This window comes from Medicago truncatula, chromosome 4 (genome assembly GCF_003473485.1).
Source record: "Medicago truncatula cultivar Jemalong A17 chromosome 4, MtrunA17r5.0-ANR, whole genome shotgun sequence".
Taxonomy (NCBI): Eukaryota; Viridiplantae; Streptophyta; class Magnoliopsida; order Fabales; family Fabaceae; genus Medicago; species Medicago truncatula.
Window position 1 is genome coordinate 42421721 of NC_053045.1, and position 20618 is coordinate 42442338.

Sequence of the window (20618 nt, forward strand, 5' to 3'; positions counted from 1 at the left end):
AATCAACTAGCGAAAAGACGGGCACATGTAAATTATTGCGCTCTTTTCGTTGCGCTAACACATGCAAATTATGAACGGTATTTTATATGAAATTTTGATTTTGATTAAAACTATAAGTACATGTATTGTGGCTTTCAAATTGTAATAAACCCAACAAACTATGTTTACCTTTTTCAATAACAAAGTAGTTTTGATTCTTTTTGAAGCAGTTTATGGGCTAAAAGTTAATTTTCATAAATTGTGCTGATAGGAATGAATATATTTGATTCTTGGTTGCATGCGGCAGCTTTGGTTTTAAATTGTAAGCATATTCGTGCCTCATTTTTGTATTTGGGGTTGCTTATTAGAGGGGACTTTAGGAAATTGAGGTTTTGGTATCTATTGTTTGATCAGATTAAAAAAAGGTTGTCATGATGAAAGAGTATACATTTATCTACGGGGGACCGTTTAATTCTTCTTAAATATGTGTTGTCTTCCATTCTGGACTACTTTTTTCCCTCTTCAAGGCCCCCTCATGTATTATTTATTCCCTTGAATATATTTTTAATGCATTTTATTTTGGAGAGGGGTGAAGATTTTAGGAAAATATCATAGATTAAATGGAATACTTTGTGCTTGAATAAAGATCATGGTGGTTTGGAGGTAGAATTAAATGTAATATAAATGCTTCTTTTTTGTAGGTTTGAAACCATACAAAAATTGGTATGCGTGTGTGTGTGATGGTGATGAAGCTTTTGTTCAACCAAAACTACAAGTTTTTCACCATTATATCTCGTCTCTCTAGAGCATTGAGTTTGTTTTATGCTTTAGAATGGTTAAGCGACATGCAAATGAATAATGTTAATTTTGTGGTAGATTTTAAAACAACCAATGATGTTTTTCGCTCCAACATGTCTGATGTTTCAAATTGTTAGTGAAGTTCAATAGACGACAAAAAATGAGATAATTCATACAATAACAGAAGAGTACACATTATCATCTAGTCCTATCATTTATTTTGATATTCTTTATTGTATTAATGAAATGCTATTAGCATCTTTAAGACCAACTACAATGGGCTGTTGAATGAGCAATTCAACATGTTGAAGCCATGCAATGAGGGGTGTTGAATGTGGAAAAATCTGAGTTGGAGGAGGGAAGTGTTGAATGGATTCAACTAGTTGAAAGGGTGGCCCACGGAGACAGCTGGCGCGCGCAGATTTGCTGAACCAGGCGCGTGCGCTACACGCGCAGACAGGGAGCGTGTCACACGCGGAGAGAGAAGAGAGGAAATGGATAAAGGAAAGACACATGGCATTATGTGATTGGCTGTTTCGATTTTTATCTTCTTAATAATTTGGACCCAATTATTTCATTGCAAATAATTTTTTTTTTTTTTTTTTATCAAAATTCGTAATTTTTTTTTCTCTATAAATAGAGACTTGGATTATTTGATTTGGACACAGAAAAAAAATCAAGTTTTTCACTCTCTTAATCTTATTATTAGCTTTGTATTAGCCTTTCTTTTGAAGTTTTAGTGTTTATTTAGTGAAATGGATCCCACTAACAATCAATTCAACACCCAAAATTATTCTGATTACCATTTTAGCTACCAAAATCCCAACAATTATCAACACCCAAATCAATTTCCCAACCAACATCCTCAAAACCCAAATCAATTCCCCAACCAACATCCTCAAAACCCAAATCAATTCCCCAACCAAAATCCTCAAAACATGTCTAATTTTGGTTTTGCCTCAAATTTCAATCACCCATCCTCTGTTCCAAACAACTTTAATCCATATTTTAGATCTATGATGGGATATCCATCTCAAAAACCCCCATTTAATGGTTATATGCCAATGGTGAATGAAAATTTTCAGAGTGTTGGTGAATATCCTGAATTTTCATCACAAATAAATCGTGGTGGAATGACACGAGATAATGAAGTTGCTCCAACTCCAGAGGATACAACTCCAAAGAGCAAGAGAAACCAACAACCATCATGGAATACTGAACAAAATTTAGTGTTAATTAGTGGGTGGATAAAATTGTAATTGTAATTTTAATTTAATTATAAGAAACCAACAACTTTAATTACATCATGAAACCAACAACCATCATGAAACCAACAACTTTAATTTAATTATAATCGTTAATCGTAATTTTATGTAATTATAAAAACAAAAATATAAAATTAAATAAGAATAAGAAATAAAAGGTGGTGGGGTAGGATGTTGAATGAAAAACTATTGGAGAGGTAAAAATTGAAAGGGTGTTGAATTAAGAGAGAGAAAATGATGTGAAATGTTGGAAATTAAAAAAGTTGGTGTTGAATTTGTGGAACCATTGTACATGGTCTAATAACAATTATCCATTTTAATTGATTAGACACTGCTCCGAAAAACATCCTGAAAAATATCGAAATTTGAATGGATTGTCCTTTTTCAAACAAAATGAGTCATTCATAAAAAAACTTGTACTAATACTACTATTATACTCCATCTGTTTCTTTTTAAGTGTCATTTTTGAAGAAAAAATTTGTTCCTATTTAACTGTCACTTTCATAGTTCAATGCAATATTAAATGTTGTTTTATCAATATTATCATTAGTTATTTATTGTGAAGAGATAAATATATGAAATAAAATATTAAATGAATAAGGTCATTATATTAAAAGTATAGCTTATTGCATCAAAAGTAATATCAATTATTGATTGTTTTAATTTGTATAAAATATCAAAATGTAACAATTAAAAAGGAACGGAGTATTATTATCGGACACTTTTCCCAAAATAATTATAAAATGAAACAAGACATGTAATCAAAATAACATTTGAATTTTATAATGGTGAGAAGTGACCGTGACCACTAGCAGCATGAAGACAAGGAAAATATCATAACTTTTCAGAGATTAGATTGTAGTAAAGGAGAGAAAGCAACAGCTAGCTAGCAAGCATTTTTCACCTCCTCTCTCTCTCTAATAAGTAATACTAGACACTAGTACTCTGCTAAACAGTCACTGTCACACACATACTTAGATTCTGAATTCTCGGTCGCACATTTCACACATCCACAACAACATTTTCCACGTCTATAAAACACGGATTTAAACATCAGACACAACACAGATACCAATACATCAACATCACAGTATAATTATATGTATTAATGATGTGTAACATGATATGTATCCAATAATGTAATATGTCTAATTTGAAGAGTATCCGTGCTTCCCAATTTCATATTTACCATCGGCTACCACCTTCACAGTAATAACCAGTTCTTAGCTTGTAGCATTTCATCATAACATAGCTACCTATATGCTAGCTAGAAACCACAACTTAATAAAACCAAAAAAATCCAACAACAAATGCAAAATGAACAAATACTAGTAACTCTTTCCTACTTCTAGTTCAAACTTGGACCTACTCATTCATCACAATGACTACAATGACGTTAACCCTACTTCTTCTTCTTCACATATTCTTCTCATCAAGTGCTCATTCCTCCAACCACCACAACCGCCGTATCCTCCACCAACCACTGTCGTTTCCTTCTATCTCTCTTCCACCAACACAACCGCCATCTTCTTCACCACAAACTCAACCAAAACCACAACAAACACAACCCAAACTTCCATTTTCCTCCATCTCTTCATCTTCACCACCACAAACACCATTCTTCCCATCTTACTATTCACCACCACTCCCTCCTTCTCCACCTTTCCTCGCCACTTTCCCAGCCAACATCTCCTCCTTACTCCTCCCACAACACCACACTCGAACACACAACCACCGCCACGCTGCTGCTATTGTCATCTCACTCTCTCTCCTCTCCCTCGTTATCCTCTCTATTTCCACTGTCTTCGCCTTCCACCGCCACCGTCACAGCCACAAAACTTCTTCCACCACCGTTAACGATGATAATGCTTCAAGATCAGATAGTCTCCGTTTGTTCCCACCAAACACCGCTACTTCAGACTCCGTCGACCAAACAACCAACGACAAGTCAAGTTCTATGTCGGAGTTATTCAACCTTGGAACTATAACAACTTTAGATGACACAAAAGCAACAGCAGAGTCAAGCTGTAACGGTAACAGCAATGACGGTTTCCCTCCGCCGTACCGGTATGTTACAGACTCGCCGGAGTTACACCCTTTACCACCACTGCCACGTCACAATGTCAGAACATGGAAGAATGAACCAAAGAAGAAAGAAGAAGAAGAAGAAGAAGAAGAAGAAGAAGAAAAAAAAGAAAAAGAAAGAGTACATGAAGAGTTTTATTCACCGAAAGGTTCTCCTTCTGGGAACAAACAACAACACAGTCCTTCTCTTTCTCCTTCTTCTTCCCCGGTTGTCACAGTTGCTGTTGCTGCTACAAGCTCACGTTCCTTCAACGTTTTTCACTATGATAAATTTGGTAGTAAAAGCTTTACTTCAAGAACTGCTTCATACCCTCTTTCCTACTCTCTCTCACGTTCTCCTTCACTTAATCTTAGCCCTATTGAAAGTGTGCAATCTTTTCCTCCTATAAACCCTGTTTCACCATCTTTTTCTTCTGAATCTTGTTCTCCTATGCCGATGGAAGATTTTGGTTTGAAATGGGATGGTAATGATACTCAGGTGAGTAAAATGGCTCCTCCTGTTCCCCCGCCGCTGCCGCCGAGGTTATGGGAGACTCCGGTGGTGGTTTCTCAAGATGGTAATGGTGATGTTAGTGTTGAGAATGAAGAAAATTTAAAGCCAAAGTTGAAGGCTTTGCATTGGGATAAAGTTAAGGCTAGCTCAGATAGGGCCATGGTTTGGGATCAACTGAGACCAAGTTCTTTTCAGTAAGACACACTTATGACTTAACTAACATCATTAACATTTGACTTTGTCTTAGAAACAAAAAACTTGTCATTATCATAGTATCTTTGTTTTATTCTATTTTATGTGAATGTTGATTTCATACTCATTGTGTGTGTGTTTTTTTTTTTTTAATTATTATATCAATTATCATCCATGTGTTGTGTTATTTTTACTTGTTAATTAATAATTGGGTTGAGTTGCAGATTGAATGAGGATATGATTGAGTCACTATTCATGGCAAATAATTCCAATTCTAGTGGAAATTCTGCTTTGGCTTCTAATCCTAAAGATAATGCTAGGCATCAAATAATTCATGCTTCTCCAATGCCACCTGAAAATAGGGTACTTGATCCTAAGAAGTCTCAGAACATTGCCATTTTGCTTCGAGCACTGAATGTAACAATTGATGAAGTTTGTGAAGCCCTCAGGGAAGGTGATCATGAATCTCTAAGCATTTTCTTTCCATAGACTGCATGCTTTTATAGCTTTCTATACTGGCCTGCATATGTTTTAGCTTTCCATGTCTTTCACATATGAGAAGATGAGGTTAAGGAAGAAGTATTACCATCCTTGTGAGTGGCTTTCTAATTTGGCATACATTAATGCTTACTTTTGCTTTCAATAGGCAATTGTGATACATTGGGAACAGAACTTCTTGAAAGTTTGTTAAAGATGGCTCCTACTGAAGAGGAAAAATCTAAGCTGAAGGAGTTTAAAGATGAGTCGCCTTTCAAGCTAGGCCCAGCTGAGAAATTTCTTAAAGTCATGCTTGATATACCTTTTGCATTCAAAAGAATGGATGCTATGCTCTACATTGCTAATTTTGATTCAGAATTGGAATACCTTAAGAAGTCCTTTGATACTCTGAAGGTATATATATATATATATATTCTTCAATTTCTTTCTATTGATTTCACTGGTATGAAATTGAGTGACCTTTCTGTGTCAATCAAGCTTAACATTAGCTTGTATTTTTTAATTTCTAATCTTGTTATGCATTGGATTTTGTTTGAATATAATTGCAGTTCTCATAGTTTATTCTTTGCCTCAGGTGGCTTGTGAGGAATTAAAGAATAGCAGAATGTTTATGAAGATACTTGAGGCAGTTCTTAGAACAGGAAATCGAATGAACGTTGGCACCGACCGTGGTGACGCACAAGCATTCAAACTGGACACACTTTTGAAGTTGGTTGATATCAAGGGAACTGATGGAAAGACTACTCTTTTACATTTCGTTGTGCAAGAAATTGTCAGAACTGAGTGTTCTCATGTATCTCGTGCCAGTAATCACTCCGTCAACAACCCTGAATATACTCTTCAAGACGAGGTTGACTCTATGAAGCTTGGACTGCAAGTTGTATCAGGTTTGAGTGGGGAACTCGCCAATGTTAAAAAGGCAGCTGTTATGGATTCAGACGCACTGAGTAGTGATGTTTCTAAACTTGCCAAAGGAATCAAAAAGGTTGCGGAAGTGGTAAAATTGAATGAAGAATCACCATTGAAAGAAACTAACCAAAAATTTTCTGAGGCAATGAAAGGTTTCTTGGAGAGGGGAGAGGAAGAGATTTCAAGAATCATGGCACAAGAGAAAAATGCTCTCTCTTCTGTGAAGGATATAACCGAGTATTTCCATGGTAATTCAGCAAAGGAAGAAGCTCATCGTTTTAGGATATTCATGGTTGTACGGGATTTTCTTTCGATACTAGATGGTGTATGCAAGCAAGTTGGGAAAGCAAACGAGAGGACTTTAGTTGGGTCGCGGCAATATGTGATGCCTGCAGTCACTACATTGACACCAATTTTCCCTGAGTTTAATGGTAAGCAAACATCTGATTCCTCAGAATCTGATTAGCTTACACCATTGTTCATTGATGGGTTGGATTTTATCATCTCTTCGATGATAATGAGAAGCTCTTGCTATCATAGCACTGTCTTTGTACCTTAAGAATTCTGTACATGTTTAACTATTATATAACAAGTTAATTAGTACTTTTTTCTGTGCTCACTGCTCAGTTGGTTGCTTCTCTGCATTGTATTCATATGAATGATCAACCAAAATTATGGAATTGTTTATACTAATCATAATGTATTTCAAGAACTGGGAATTTTATTGTAAAAAAAAAGAGTAACTAACGAATTGTGGCTTATACGGTGCACAACTTGGGCATGTTAATTGTTCGGACCAATGCAAAAATGGCTATCATAGCTATGGTGGCGGAGCAGGGTCATAAAGCACTTTCTGGCCATCGGTCTTGAGGCGAGGCACTAGACTCTGGTATCGGTTCAGCGAAGACTGACATTTTGAGTGGATTTCACAATAGAACACGGAGTGTTAAAGCACATCGTTGCAGTGGCTGCAGCTGTGCCAGAATGGCGCCGTGGCAGCGGCAATCAATTGGGACAACCAATTGTATATTTTGGTTGTGTTACTTATATGCCTCACCCTAACTAGGCAGTAACTAATACAGCAGCTATGTTGTGTTAAACTTCAGTAACCATTGTACATGGCAAAGCATAATTTATTTGGATGATGACAAAAGGGGTATTTGAGTTTTCTTTGGTAAACTTTTGACTAGAGTTTTTTGGACCTTAGTATCATTGTGACAGCCAGTGTAAATAGCAACCACAATTAGGTCAAGGACGATAATGGCATCATCTGTCTCATTAATACCATTATTGCCAGCTGAAATCTGATGTGTTTCTGACACATAAATGGCCAAACCACACCAGTTTAAAGCCTTGGAGGTTAATGGAGTGTCTCAGAATGGACTTCATAATTGTACATTGTACTATGCTTCTTGGTTTCCCTCTTCATTATTTTGAGGCATGAGGTGCTACAGCTTCCCGTAGCAGGATAGGACAAGTATATTTAGCAAAGTGAGAATGGAAAAAGTTCCTTGAAATTTCAGATATAATATTTTTTTTAGGGAAATGTTGGGCACTCTTTAAAAACTTTAAATAATAAATTTTTATGAAAAATTGTGCATTTAATGCATCGGAAATTGAAATGTTATTCACAAATTTTTAATGGCAAATTTTAAAAATAATAAAGCATGTTATTCATTCCCTCAAAAAAAAAAAAAAGCATGTTATTCACAAATTGTACCCTTAAACCGTCAAAATGACAGTTAAACTTAAATATAAACACAATCTGCATGCAAAATATTATCGACATATATTCACATTTATGCATGTAACAAAAATATTATTTAAGCCCTCTTCAAAAGAATATATTTTAAGTTTGTTATAATCGTTTGGCAACTTGACAAATAATATTAATAGTTATAGATATAATTTTATTTGTACAATAGTGAATAGAGATATACTATTAGATGATAAAAATCATTCATGTTTCTCAATTCTGTATGACCGGGTGAAAAAAAGTTAATAACATGTATTTTATAAATTGTTCCTTTAAAAAAATGTATTTTATAAATTGTAAGGAACATACATACATGTATGATATTAGATTCTCCTCTCAAAAATGTATGATATGAAATCAGATTCTAATTTCATTATTTCGCCAATGAACACACGCACAATCTGTTGATTTTTATATTCACAAAACTATAAATATTGATTAGAAGGAAATAATAGATAGTCAAACAACATTAAGCTATAATAGATAGACAACCAGGTGTTTCAAAACAAACAACATTGTATTTGTGGTTAGAACACAACCTCAAATTGTAGTTTAAGCTTAACAGATCAACTCAATACACCATATGAAGTCGTAATGTTACGTACATTAATTTTTTTTCTTCCATAAATTGTTCAGCTACGTGCATTGCGGCGAACAATTTGAACAAACAGATTATTCAGTGGCTCATCAAGAGAAAACTATAATTTGTCCCCGACCTTGAGCTGCTTTCCTCACAAGTTTATCCTCTTTTCTCCAATATACTTTTCATACTCACCTCTGTTTGAAGTTATGACCTCATTGCATCATTGCCCTCCTAGCAAAGGTTAACTGACTCACGTTTTTATTTTTTATTTTTTTTATGACAAACATTGATGTGTTGGCAGGAATATGCTACAAAATGAAATGGATATAACATCATTTGCAATTTTAACAGTGTAATCACTTCAAAGAAATGGCAAATGCAAAGTGATAATTTTGTAACATACACTGATAAGACCAATTCAAAAACACATGTCACAATATTATATAAGACCATCAAGATCACAAAACCAATGTATCGTGGTTTTGAATATATAAGACCAATATATCGTGTTTGAAGTCGACACTGATGACGATTCGTCAGATGGTGATGATGATTGGTTACATCGTGATCTTTATGAAGATTACAATTGGGTGGTTGATGTAACCAAAGTTGCTGCAAGGAGAAAAAAGTCCAGGTATTGGTATTTGTCTAGAAATTAAAATTTCTTAATTAAAATGATGGATTTTTATATATTGATTTTGAGTGATGGTCTTATATTTAAAAAGGCAGCAATTTTTGTCTCAATATATTGGTCTATATATTCAAAAACACAATATATTAGTTTTGGTTTTGTGCTCTGTGTTCTTGATGGTCTTATGAAATATTGAGATATTGTGACATGTGTTTTAGAATTGGTCTTATACATGTATATTAGAGTTTTTCGAAGAAGATGGGAAAGGACGAAGAAGTAAATGACCAAAGGTTAGAGAGTTTTGGATCGAAACAGAAATGAGAGAAAATGTCGTAGTTGGTGGCCGTCGTTTGTTGTGTGGTGGTTGGTGGTGTGATTCGCCACCGTGGATGGCGTTGAATGTCGCCGGCGATGGTGAGGAGGGAGTTTTGGATTGGACAAGATTTGGTTGAAAATAAGTCGTGGTTAATGCAATTTTTTGTTGAGAATTGTGGTTTGTGATTGTGTGTGGAGAGGTGTAAGTGTTCTCTACGCTTAAATAGAACACATCTAAAGTAATAGATTCTAAACCATTGAACCAATCATATGGTAAAATTTAATTACCTCACCAGTGATGGACTTGACCATTCCCTCACCTTAGACGTACCAGCACTATCCTGATTCAACAAAATCAAGAGTTCTCAGCATCTATGCGTTCAAGCACCTTCTGTGCTTCCACTTCTGTACCAGGAACAACATTTCGGATCCTCAATCCATTTTTAACGGCCTCAGGATCAACACCAAATGTGAAGTAGAATCTGTTGGATACCTATTTCAAGAAAAGTAAGGACTGAAGTGAAATGATTTAATATACGAATGAGACGTTGATTGTATTCTAATTTTTTTTTTTAAAACGTATTCTATTCTATTAGAACTAAATAATGAATATGTAAACTGATATTAGTTTATTTGTTGAATAAATCGCCAAATTAGGTTATGAAATTAAATATTAGACAATTTGATTCTTGAAATAAATGAATTTAATATTGGTCTTTAAAATAGAAATTTTTCGATCATATTAGTCTTCCTGAGCAACTTTAGAGACTAAAGTAGTGGTACATAAAGTGTTGTAAATAATGTATTTTTACTATCATTAGTAGTAATTTTTATTTTATTATTATTAATTTGTTTTCAGCCCATTAGTTCATCAATTATGCCCATTACGTTAGAATAGCATATACAAACACATTAGTGGTTGTACATTGATCATTATCTAAAATATAGTATCTGGTTTTCACATAAAGTAAGAATGTTAATCAATTTTTAGGAGTTATTTTAAAATTCAAGTGGTTTCGAAGACCGCATTATGGAACCTCACAATATCATGGACTAAATTGGCGATTCACTACTTATTCATTCGGGTTGTAAAATAAATTGATAGGAATTTGTATGCAACAGTCGTAAATGTCTAGACACAATGAGTCAATGACTTACTTTTTTCGAGTTGAGAAGGGAATTTATGAGCATCTAATATATAATATAAGAGTAAGGTCAGTGCTCACCTCGCTTGATCGAAGTTCAGGCTTTGTGACATGCGCGATTACTTCCACATTCACCAGGGGTCTAGCTGGATTTTCAAGTTCAGTGTACAGAACACAAGACTTGAGACGAAGAAAACTTCCAACATCCACCTGCATCATCATATTGTTTTTCAATTCCATACCTTGCTTAAAAATGCCAATATAGTTTTTTTCTCTTCTACTAAGTCTTTCTATAAAAAAATCACATAAATGAGGTGATCATAATTGTCTGTTTCTTCAGAACAGATTTTTATTGTTGAAAGATAACAACAGAAGGTACTGCAAATTATTAACATCGATCCTATAAGCATGAAATTCAGTTCAATATATATTGTAATAAACTTTTTCCTTGATTACTTACAGGTTTAAAAAAATCAACATGATCAACTTCCAAGAAATGAGGTGCTGCACCAGCAAAGACATAAGCTGTTGAAAAGGCAAGTTCAAAAGCTCTTCTCATCAAAAATCCCCCAAAAATACGACCATGGATGTTTCTTTGTTGTGGCTGGCAGATAAAAGAGTTTTGAAGGCAAGTATCTTTTATTAGGATGCTGTCTCTGTCTGCCAATGCCGGCATATCAGAGAAGATACGCCCTTCAGTTAATAGTGCACGGAGCCTGGCATTGTCTGCATTCTCTCCATGTTTTTGTTCTTCCTTCTTTTTTTTCCTTAATTTGTTTCCCTGTTCTGCTTCTTCCCAGAGCAATCTTTCTTTCTCGGTTTCAGGTGAGACCTGGTTGATTGGGACTGCCTTTCCTGTGTTAGTGTCACGAGCCACAAATGTGAAGTTAGCAACAATTGCAGGTGAGTCTGAGGTATCTGGATTTCCTGCTAGCAAATTTCAATGTATGGTTAGGGAAAAATCAGCAGTGATAGATACCAATACCATGCAGAATTATTGGACTATCAAAAGACATAGCATTACAATTTACAAACATATGACTTGAGCTTATAAAAACCAAAACATCATGAACTGGTTTGTAATCAATTTCTGTGTGCTACTCTAATATTACCAGTAAATTAAACTATACTAAGATACAAGAAATCAATCCAATAATATCTGAAAATACTCAATCACTCTTTTACCGAAATTTTATTTCTCATTACTCTAGTACCTTCATGTTATTAGCAGAGGCAGAAAGTGATCCTCGAGAAAAAAATGGAGACTGATTTGATCACTTAGAAATGAGTAGTAACATTTTGACCTTAAACAAAAAAAATCAAATGTCAGTCATATTAGTCATTGAAATGGACTAAAATGTACTTAAAAATTATCTTTAAAAAGACTAATTTGACCAACATTTAAGGTTTTTTAAGTTCAAATTTATACTTTTCATTTGTCAGAGACCTAATAGATTTTCGCGCTATTTTTTTGAAGGACAAGGTTGAACCTTTACTATTTTTATCCACAACAACTGAACAACATACTATTAAGTTTGTGAGAATGAGAATAGAAAACCACAATATTCATACCAGAATGTAGAATTTAATAAACAGGATACAGAATAAACTTACACAGGTTTTATAACTAAAATTTCATATGTTCCAGATTAACTATTAACTATACTTATTACTAGCAGTACAAACACATCCAACTATTGCAATGACAATTAAGTCCGTGGTAAGTGACAAGCAACGTCAATGTTTATCTAACGATCAAATTTAGCCGTTGAACTTCTTATATATTGCATTCTTATTTACTCACAGTAGCACACTTTGACAATCATTAGATGCTACATAAAATGAGAGTAAGCATGGATTATTCCATACATACACAAGAAAGGCAATTGAGCAAAATTCACGACACAACATGTATTTGTCAACATGTCATGTGTCTGCTTGTAAGCCCTTAATGACAGAACTGGTATTTCTGATGTCAGAAGCCACTTCAGTTTGGTGATTTCAACCGTTAATCAAGATCAAACGGTTAAGATTCTAGGTTTTCAGTTTGTCAAAATCACTATGTGGCCTGTCTGATTTCTATCAAACAGATTAGATAGATCGACTGCAATAAACTGTAAGAAATTCACACCATTGGCAATCCAATATAGCATCCATTTTCATTTCACTCCACCTTATACCACCAATCAAAACATATGCATAATATTAAAACAATAGTAAATAAAGCACAATAAATATGCATAGATTATGCAGTTAGTACCATTTGGTGACTGAATCATTTCCAATTGAATCTCCATAGACGACCGACCAACCCACGTAACAGCACCAACAATAGCAAAATCAGCATCAATCCGAATCGGTTTCTTAAGAACCATCTTATCAACAGCAGCAGTAACCAACAAAAGAGGTCTTGTACTACCATCTTCATTACAACAATGCTATTCTCATAAAAAACATTAAAAATTAGAAATTTATCATCAATTTCAACAAAACAATCAAAACCCATTGTTACAAAACCTGTCAAAAACAAAACCCATAATTCAATTTCAAAAAAAGAAAAAACCTTTAAAGCAATTGTTCCAGCAAGAGCATCAAAATCCTCAACAAGCTTCCCCATTCTTATATGATTCCAAGGGTTTCTATATTGCTCACGAAGTATAAGATCAGAAGAGAAATTATACAAGATACTTGTTCTACTTTGAGATGGAGATTTTGGATGAGGGTCATTGCTATTACTATTGCCATTAATGGTATTTTCAAAAATGGTGGATCTTGCTTCCCAAAGAGCGTGAGTGGCTGGGGAATGATGCATCCCTGGCCATAAACTGATGGGTTTTCGGTTAGATGAGCCTGCATCGATTGGATTGGGAAGTGGTGATGATGATTTTGGGTCATTGGAATCAGTGGATAAGGATTTGATTTGGGGAAGATGAAGATTCAGTGTGGTAGTGAATCTAAAAAGGTGATGGAGCTGTTGACATAGCTTTGGTTTTCTGAATGGTTGCATTGCTGCATTGCATGGACTAATCGATTATGTTGTGATTCTGAATAATGCTGTTGTGGAGCTTATGTGTCTAATATTCCCACTCCTGATTTGGAGGGTGTACTGGAATGAAAGTTTCTACCATAAATTTTCAAGATTCAACTACCTCTAAACTTTATTTTACTTACGGCTCAACTTTGAGTTTTTTCCAATTAATCTCTCACTTCACTTTTTTTTTGTTTTTTTTTTTTTATATGGGGAATGCTTCGACCAAGAAAAAAGGAGGCATGGAAGATGCTGAAGTGGTTTTATATTTACATCAAAGAAATAACTAATCTGGTAGTTGTACTTCAACCCTATAACAATGTCAAAATAAAATAAAAAAGTTTTTGGTGGGATGTCCAAATCAACCAAATTGTTGGTACAATACTTCTATGAATTTTTCAACTCACACATAAACATACATAGTGCTCCAGCAAAAATCCTAAGCAAGTCACAATAGCACTTTGATGTAAATAATTGTGTGGAATTATAAGATGGGATGAGTTGAAGTCAGGTACTTTGATGGAGTATTAAATTTATACATTCAGATCACTTAATAGTATCTTTTATTACTTTATGAAAGACAAAGTCAATTAAATTAAGAGTAAAGTTTTATCAATTATCCTCTGAAATTAATAAAATTTCAATTACCCCTTGAAATTTCACAACGTTAGTCAATTTACCCCTCCGTCAAATTTTTCTGTTAATGAACATGACGTTTTGCAAATACCCCCTGAAGTTTTGCACTTATGTGCAAAATGCCCCCCAAACTTAAAAATTTATATTATTTTTTTCTTAAAAACAAACAATTAATAGTTAAATATTAAAACTAACTATTAATTTTGGAATTTGGGAAAACTATATGCATATATACATCAAAATAGGCTCCAAAATGGGGGAAAATATGTATTTTTTAAAGTGACAATAATGTGATGATTTGTGGATTAATATTGGGGGTTGTGTAGTTTAAATGGTTTGAGCAAATTGTTGAAGGAGTTGGAGGAGTTAAAAGACTAAGATGGTGAAGGAGAAAATATAAATTTAAATATGATTATTAATTTGTTTATAAACCTCTAAAAATAATAATTTGTCTATTAGAAATAATCATTATTGTCACTTTAAAAATATTCATTTTTCCCTATTTTGATGTATATATATATATGTAGTTTTTTCAAACTCCAAAATTAATAGTTAGCTTTAATATTTAACTATTAATTGTTTGTTTTTAAGAAAAAAATAATATAAATTTTTAAGTTTGGGGGACATTTTGCACATAAGTGCAAAACTTCAGCGGGGGTATTTGCAAAACGTCATGTTCACTAACAGAAAAATTTGACGGAGGGGGTAAATTGACTAACGTTGTGAAATTTCAGGAGGGTAATTGAAGTTTTGTTAATTTCAGGGGCGTAATTGATGAAACTTACAATTTCAGGGGGGAAAATTGACTATTACTCATTAAATTAACCGTTATAATGAAAAAGTCTAGATGAAATTCATTAAATTATAAAATTTCATACAAATTAATATTGTCTTCGGCTATGAAAAGTCTTCTACTAGACTAGAGGGATTGGAGAGACAGAGTTTTTCTGCTGAGAATTGAGTCTCACTACTTCATCCAAACTTAACATGTCAAAGTAATGAAACTCAAAAATTCATTCTATTTTAAAATTCATACCAATTAAATATTATTCGTATCCGTACGTTCAACTTAATTATAGAATGTAAAGATATTTGATATGTTGAAGCGCATCTTCGAACACGCACACTACACTTTCTCGTATTCTCCATATTTAGTGTGCACGGGTTTAACCAATAGACTTTTTAAAAGAGTAATAGCTAACATTATTATTATTATTAATACTATTACAATAGTACTAAAAAAACAGAATAAAGTTAGCACTATTTTTTTTTGTTACAATAAAGTTAGCACTATAAATATACATTACATATATTATTAGTTCAAAAGACAAAAACGGTGGTCATATTGATTATCTCTCCATATATCTAAAAATTCTAAAACCTCGCGTGTTTCCATCAGCACCATTTTGTACCTTCTCTGTGCTTTCATTGAAATCAAAGGCAGAGTTAAACCTCACTCTAAAAATTCATAAAATTCCTGTACTTGATTTTGTCTTTTCCTACGTAAAAATGGTTGAACTCAATACCATCAAGAAGAAAATGTGGATGTTTTCACATTAATCTACTTCCCCTTTAACCCCTTTCAAACGTTCTTCTTCCCTTTGCTTAATGGAAATTATGACCAACAACATTATCAACAAACAAAACAACATCCATTCTCAAAAGCTTTCATTTTGGTTCGCCCCGACAACTCGTCCACCCGGTTTTCTTCTTCTCTTTCTCAAGTAGTAGTAGTACCATCATTGATCACACTACGAAGTTTCAGAACTATGGATTACTCTTTTTATGACAAAATTTATTCATCAGAGTATGATGATTTGGGCTTGTTCAATCCAACTTTGAATAACTTTGGAGCTTCCAATGGTGATTCTACTGGTAGGTTGTCATCACCACGTTCATTGGTTTTGGAGAGTGAGAAGGAAAAGGTGGTGGAGGGTCCTGTTACTGAAAATGTTGGTAAAGATGAGGTTTCTGAGGACAAAGGTTTAGCTTCTTTGAAGAATCATAGGGAAGCAGAGAGGAGAAGAAGGGAGAGAATAAATGGTCACCTTGGAACATTACGTGGTCTTGTGGCTTCCACTCATCAAAAGGTATGTTTTGTTCCTTCTTTTTGTTGTCAGTTTTATAATTTCATTCTAATTGTAAGATTGGTTTAGAATTTTATCAATATATTATATTTGAAAAGTTATGATTAAAATAGCGGATTCTTGCGTAAAAAGTAAACATATGCAGCACCGGCACTTCATATTGAAGGTGGTATGTGGTTACATCAAATCACTTTCATTTGCTTAAATTATTACGGATATCTATCATGTGTCAATATCGTGTCGGTTATCCGTGTTTATATTAGTGTTTCTATAAAATGCATGTGTTGTGGAGATGAGAAAGGGAATTATAGTAGATTTAATGGAAAGTTGAAATTGGGTGAGGAACAAATATAGTTTTGGTTTTTGGGTAAACCAGTTTAAGTTTGAACAAACATGACAATACAAGCTTTCAGGTAGAGGTTAGAATGAAATATAATTGGGTACCTGAGGGAAAAATGAATTGTCAAGAAGAAGTTATTTTTAATTTTGATACTAAATAGAGTGTTTTTTTTTCATATCCTTTAGTTTGTGTTTATTTTTGAAATATGTGTAAGTTGCATACGGTAAAAAGTAAAAGAGATGGAGATAAACACATGATATTGCATATGTGTCTCTATTTTGATTTTTAAATAACAGTGTTACCAACCAATTTTCCTCAAGACTTATAAAAAAATTAAACATTTCACGTTCCTAATTTAGAATAAAAAAATACTTTAGACTTCTTAACAAATTCTTTTGGTATTTCCCTATTTCTTAATGCTTATTTATCATGAACATATATTTCACTTTCATGCTGTTTGATAATTATAATTGAAAAATGGAGCTCATTTAGTTGGTTATCATAAGTACCACAAGTTTTTAAATTTGAAGTGCATTATTGTAATTAAATTAAGGGATTCTGATAGCATTATGGTTGTCATTATATGGTCAACTTTGTGTGAGAGTTACTGATTGCTAAAGTCAAATGGTGCATCACTTTCTTATGTAATAATGTGCAATTATATATATCCCATATGACAAACAATCCAACCGATTATAGAGTTCATGACATTAGTGTTGTTAGTATTTTATGGTATCTTCTTCTATGGTCCCAAACTGGAAATAATTCATTAATTATTATACATATGTATATGATTATATCCAATATTATTTCCTTGATTAGGTCTCCATGCATGACATGAACAAAAGTATAAAACATTAAACACTAATGTCAATTTTGACAAGGTGTATTTTAATTTGATGTCTTTGTCAAAGGAAAAGAAAAAAGAGAAGAAACATTTTCATTGTAATCAAATTGATTAAAATATTGCTTTCAAGTTTTGTTGTGGACATGCCAGTTAATTTATTCTTCTGGATGGTATGACACAGTCAGTCAGTTTCTTGAGCTATTTTAGTTGCACCGCCATCTTATCTTTATTTGTTGCCTAACTTATATAATGGTGATGTGGGGCAATTATTACTATTGTATTTATGTTTTAAGCATCTCATAATCAAAACTAGTTAGAATATTATAATTATTCTTCATCCACCTTGATAGATAAATCAACTCAGTTGTTGGTTTCTTCATCAGTTATTAAAATGATTCAAGACAATGTTACCAAAGGATCATTCAACTTGACTAAATTAAGTTCAAATATGTGGTTAATTTTTGAACATTTGTTGTATTCTACTAAAACCAAAATTTAATAATTTTTTTTTACAGTAATAATACATGGACGTCCACTCTATGTACACCCGTGCGACACATGACTTATCACGTTCAAATATGTGGTTAATTCAGTTGTCTATGTTGCTTGTAATTGTATACATGCTAATGCTGATAGATCATGATTTTATAGAGACCAACCATTTTTTTCCTTACAAAAGAAAATTATTTAAGCAATTCAAAACTATAAAATGTGTTGAATTTGATTTTGTGGGTCAATGTTTCATAACTCTTTAGATGGATAAAGCCACAATACTTGCTGAAGTGATTAGTCAAGTGAAGGAATTGAAGAAGAATGCAATGGAAGCAAGCAAAGGTTTTCTCATTCCAACAGAAGTTGATGAAGTGAAAGTTGAACCATATGATATTAAATTAGGATATGGATGCATGTCTTACATAGCAACTATCTGTTGTGATTACCAACCTGAGATACTATGTGACCTCAAAAAAGCAATCGATGCACTTCAACTTCAACTAGTGAAGGCAGAAATGTCAACATTGGAAAGCAGGATGAAGAATATGTTTGTGTTTACATGTTGCAAAGGGAATAGTTTTAATGTTGAAGCATGTCAAAGTATTGCAAATGTTGTTCACAAGGCACTTGATTCTGTGTTGGAAAAGGCTTCTAACTCAATGGAATTCTCACTCAAAACTTCATATCCAAACAAGAGGAGAAGAATGTGCTTTGTTGAAACATCTACCTCTTCATGCAGCCATGCATCTTGTTCATGCTAAGGGCGACCATTTTGAGGTGTTGTATTTCTACAAATCTGAATTTTTCAAAGGTATAAGAATACTAAAAATGGCTTATGTGAAAGCTGCTATTAGTGTATGTGTGTAACAGTTGGAAATTTGTTTCATTTTATTTTATTTTATTTTATTTGCGTGTAACATTATTAAAACAAGGAATAACTTGTATGCTTAATGCTTGAGTGTGTTTTGTTTGTCTGAGTGCGTGCTGTCAAAACAAGGAATAATAACAAAAATGCGTTTTGGAACCTTCGTCAAAATTGAGCATTTGTGTATATTGAATTTTCAGGGAAGTTGTCATTGAACATCGAACATAAAAACCATAATACATAGGAAAATTTGAAAGGTGTAAGCACACAGTCTAAAATTATATTTTATGTTGAATGAATCGGTGGAATGTGTCAGCCCATGCAACAACACTTAAGAGCCCAAGTAGCAAGCTACTTATGCAAACTCTCCTTAAAAAAAGTAATTTAATATCTTGTGGATCATTGATTCACATATCAGATATTATACTACACTCGATCTTAGCCAAAAGGCTGAGAAAGGCATGCTTCTATTAGTGGAGAAAATCCAAATTTATAACAAGGCTTAGCGTGTTTGCCATACTTCTCAATGATGTGGGACTTTCCCGTGCATAAACAATGAACAAACACTCACTTTGCAACCAAGTCAACTCTAAATATGTACTATTTGTTGGAACCTGAGACCAATAAAACAGCTAATTTATCAAAATCTTCGCAAGAGTATATTATATGATCTCTTGTATGTTTATCAATGTCCATATATATATTATGAATTTCTTTACCATTTATTGAATCCACTTTTCTCTTCTACTTATTTTGGAAGAATGCCGATCCTGCTACTTGTATCAAGCTTGTTGCTTATGGACTCACAGAGTGAAAAATAAACAATTTGCTTAGCTGAAAAAAACATACAATTTTAGATTTACAGCTTAAGTATTAAAATGGAAATTTAATATGCATGTTTTATGCTTCCTTGTTTGTTTGATATGCACATATATAGGGTTCTTCTCTTCTATTCTCTCATTAGCTTAACTCTGTTTGGGCCTCCTCAGAATTCACAACCTAAAATACAAAAAGAAGCAATCAATTTGATACATCAAACCTAAAACGTTGAGTATCTTTAATTAGTGCAAGGTAATGGAGGAGCAGATTACTGATATGGAGGAGAAGCTTTACTTTGGGAGCTGGGAAGAGAAAGAGGATGCATGTCTTGCATATATAGCAACTATCTGACCTCAAAAAAGCACTTCAACTAGTATGAAGAATGTGTTAGTCTTTACATGTTGCAAATTAAGGGGATAATGCTGAGGCATGTCACAAAAGAGCAAGCCAGGGAAATAGGGAGAACAGTATGTTGAGCACATCAATTTCAAAGGTTGAGGACATGCTTAATACATGCAACGAATTCGATATTTATAAAAAGGCTTTGAGTGCTTCCCATACTTTTGAACGATGTGGGACTTCCCTGTATTGCAAAAACAACACTCAGTTTGCTGGAACTGAGACAAGCAGCTGATTTCAAACACATCAAAATCTTCCCCTGAATATTATCTCTTGTATGCTATTAATTAATTAATTTCCATATATTATTAATTTCTTTTCCATTTTGTGAATCAATTTTTTTCTTCTAATTATTCTGGAATAATGCCGATCCTGCTGCTTGAATCAAGCTTGTTACTTAGTACTAGTATACACACTAACTAATATGGATCTCACAGAGTGAAAAATAAACAATTT

General features: G+C 33.4%; 3 protein-coding genes and 1 pseudogene across 10 annotated transcripts; 2 read left to right on the forward strand and 2 right to left on the reverse strand.

Moving 5' to 3' along the window:
* Window positions 1-3169: 3169 nt before the first annotated feature.
* LOC11444093 (formin-like protein 2) lies at window positions 3170-6928 on the forward strand. Its single transcript, XM_003608078.4, has 4 exons — window positions 3170-4814; window positions 5037-5266; window positions 5459-5703; window positions 5885-6928. Exons 1-4 carry the CDS (start codon window positions 3424-3426, stop codon window positions 6683-6685), a joined length of 2667 nt encoding a protein of 888 aa, XP_003608126.3. The 5' UTR covers window positions 3170-3423; the 3' UTR covers window positions 6686-6928.
* A 1499-nt stretch (window positions 6929-8427) lies between these two features.
* On the reverse strand, window positions 8428-13955 carry LOC11446988 (acyl-coenzyme A thioesterase 9, mitochondrial). Of its 8 annotated transcripts, none has more exons than XR_005645840.1 (6): window positions 13213-13955; window positions 12910-13087; window positions 11110-11579; window positions 10731-10859; window positions 9793-9997; window positions 8428-8789 (listed from the first exon to the last, which is right to left on the reverse strand). XR_005645840.1 is itself a non-coding variant. In XM_024782353.2 (6 exons), exons 1-5 carry the CDS (start codon window positions 13654-13656, stop codon window positions 9860-9862), a joined length of 1359 nt encoding a protein of 452 aa, XP_024638121.1. In that variant the 5' UTR covers window positions 13657-13955; the 3' UTR covers window positions 8428-8789; window positions 9825-9859. The 8 variants fall into 8 exon arrangements, 5 of the variants coding, with proteins under 5 accessions (XP_024638121.1, XP_024638119.1, XP_024638118.1 ...); XR_005645838.1 differs by having other exon boundaries at window positions 8428-8866; window positions 13213-13954; XR_005645839.1 differs by having other exon boundaries at window positions 8428-9170; window positions 13213-13954.
* A 1680-nt stretch (window positions 13956-15635) lies between these two features.
* On the forward strand, window positions 15636-19115 carry LOC11446990 (putative transcription factor bHLH107). Its single transcript, XM_003608082.4, has 2 exons — window positions 15636-16403; window positions 18343-19115. Exons 1-2 carry the CDS (start codon window positions 16083-16085, stop codon window positions 18838-18840), a joined length of 819 nt encoding a protein of 272 aa, XP_003608130.2. The 5' UTR covers window positions 15636-16082; the 3' UTR covers window positions 18841-19115.
* Window positions 19116-19224: 109 nt separating this feature from the next.
* On the reverse strand, window positions 19225-19407 carry LOC112421440 (uncharacterized; annotated as a pseudogene).
* Window positions 19408-20618: the final 1211 nt, after the last annotated feature.

What these genes read in the sequence shown, in the direction of transcription:
- LOC11446990 (XM_003608082.4), top strand. Translation starts at nt 16,083, where the DNA reads ATGGATTACTCTTTTTATGACAAAATTTATTCATCAGAGTATGATGAT. An exon ending in TGGCTTCCACTCATCAAAAG is followed by an intron (nt 16,404 to 18,342) that starts GTATGTTTTGTT and finishes ATAACTCTTTAG; the next exon opens with ATGGATAAAGCCACAATACT.
- LOC11446988 (XM_024782353.2), bottom strand. Translation starts at nt 13,656, where the DNA reads ATGCAACCATTCAGAAAACCAAAGCTATGTCAACAGCTCCATCACCTT. An exon ending in CTGGAACAATTGCTTTAAAG is followed by an intron (nt 13,088 to 13,212) that starts GTTTTTTCTTTT and finishes TTATGAGAATAG; the next exon opens with CATTGTTGTAATGAAGATGG. An exon ending in AATGATTCAGTCACCAAATG is followed by an intron (nt 11,580 to 12,909) that starts GTACTAACTGCA and finishes GAAATTTGCTAG; the next exon opens with CAGGAAATCCAGATACCTCA.
- LOC11444093 (XM_003608078.4), top strand. Translation starts at nt 3,424, where the DNA reads ATGACTACAATGACGTTAACCCTACTTCTTCTTCTTCACATATTCTTC. An exon ending in CTGAGACCAAGTTCTTTTCA is followed by an intron (nt 4,815 to 5,036) that starts GTAAGACACACT and finishes GTTGAGTTGCAG; the next exon opens with ATTGAATGAGGATATGATTG. An exon ending in TTGTGAAGCCCTCAGGGAAG is followed by an intron (nt 5,267 to 5,458) that starts GTGATCATGAAT and finishes TGCTTTCAATAG; the next exon opens with GCAATTGTGATACATTGGGA.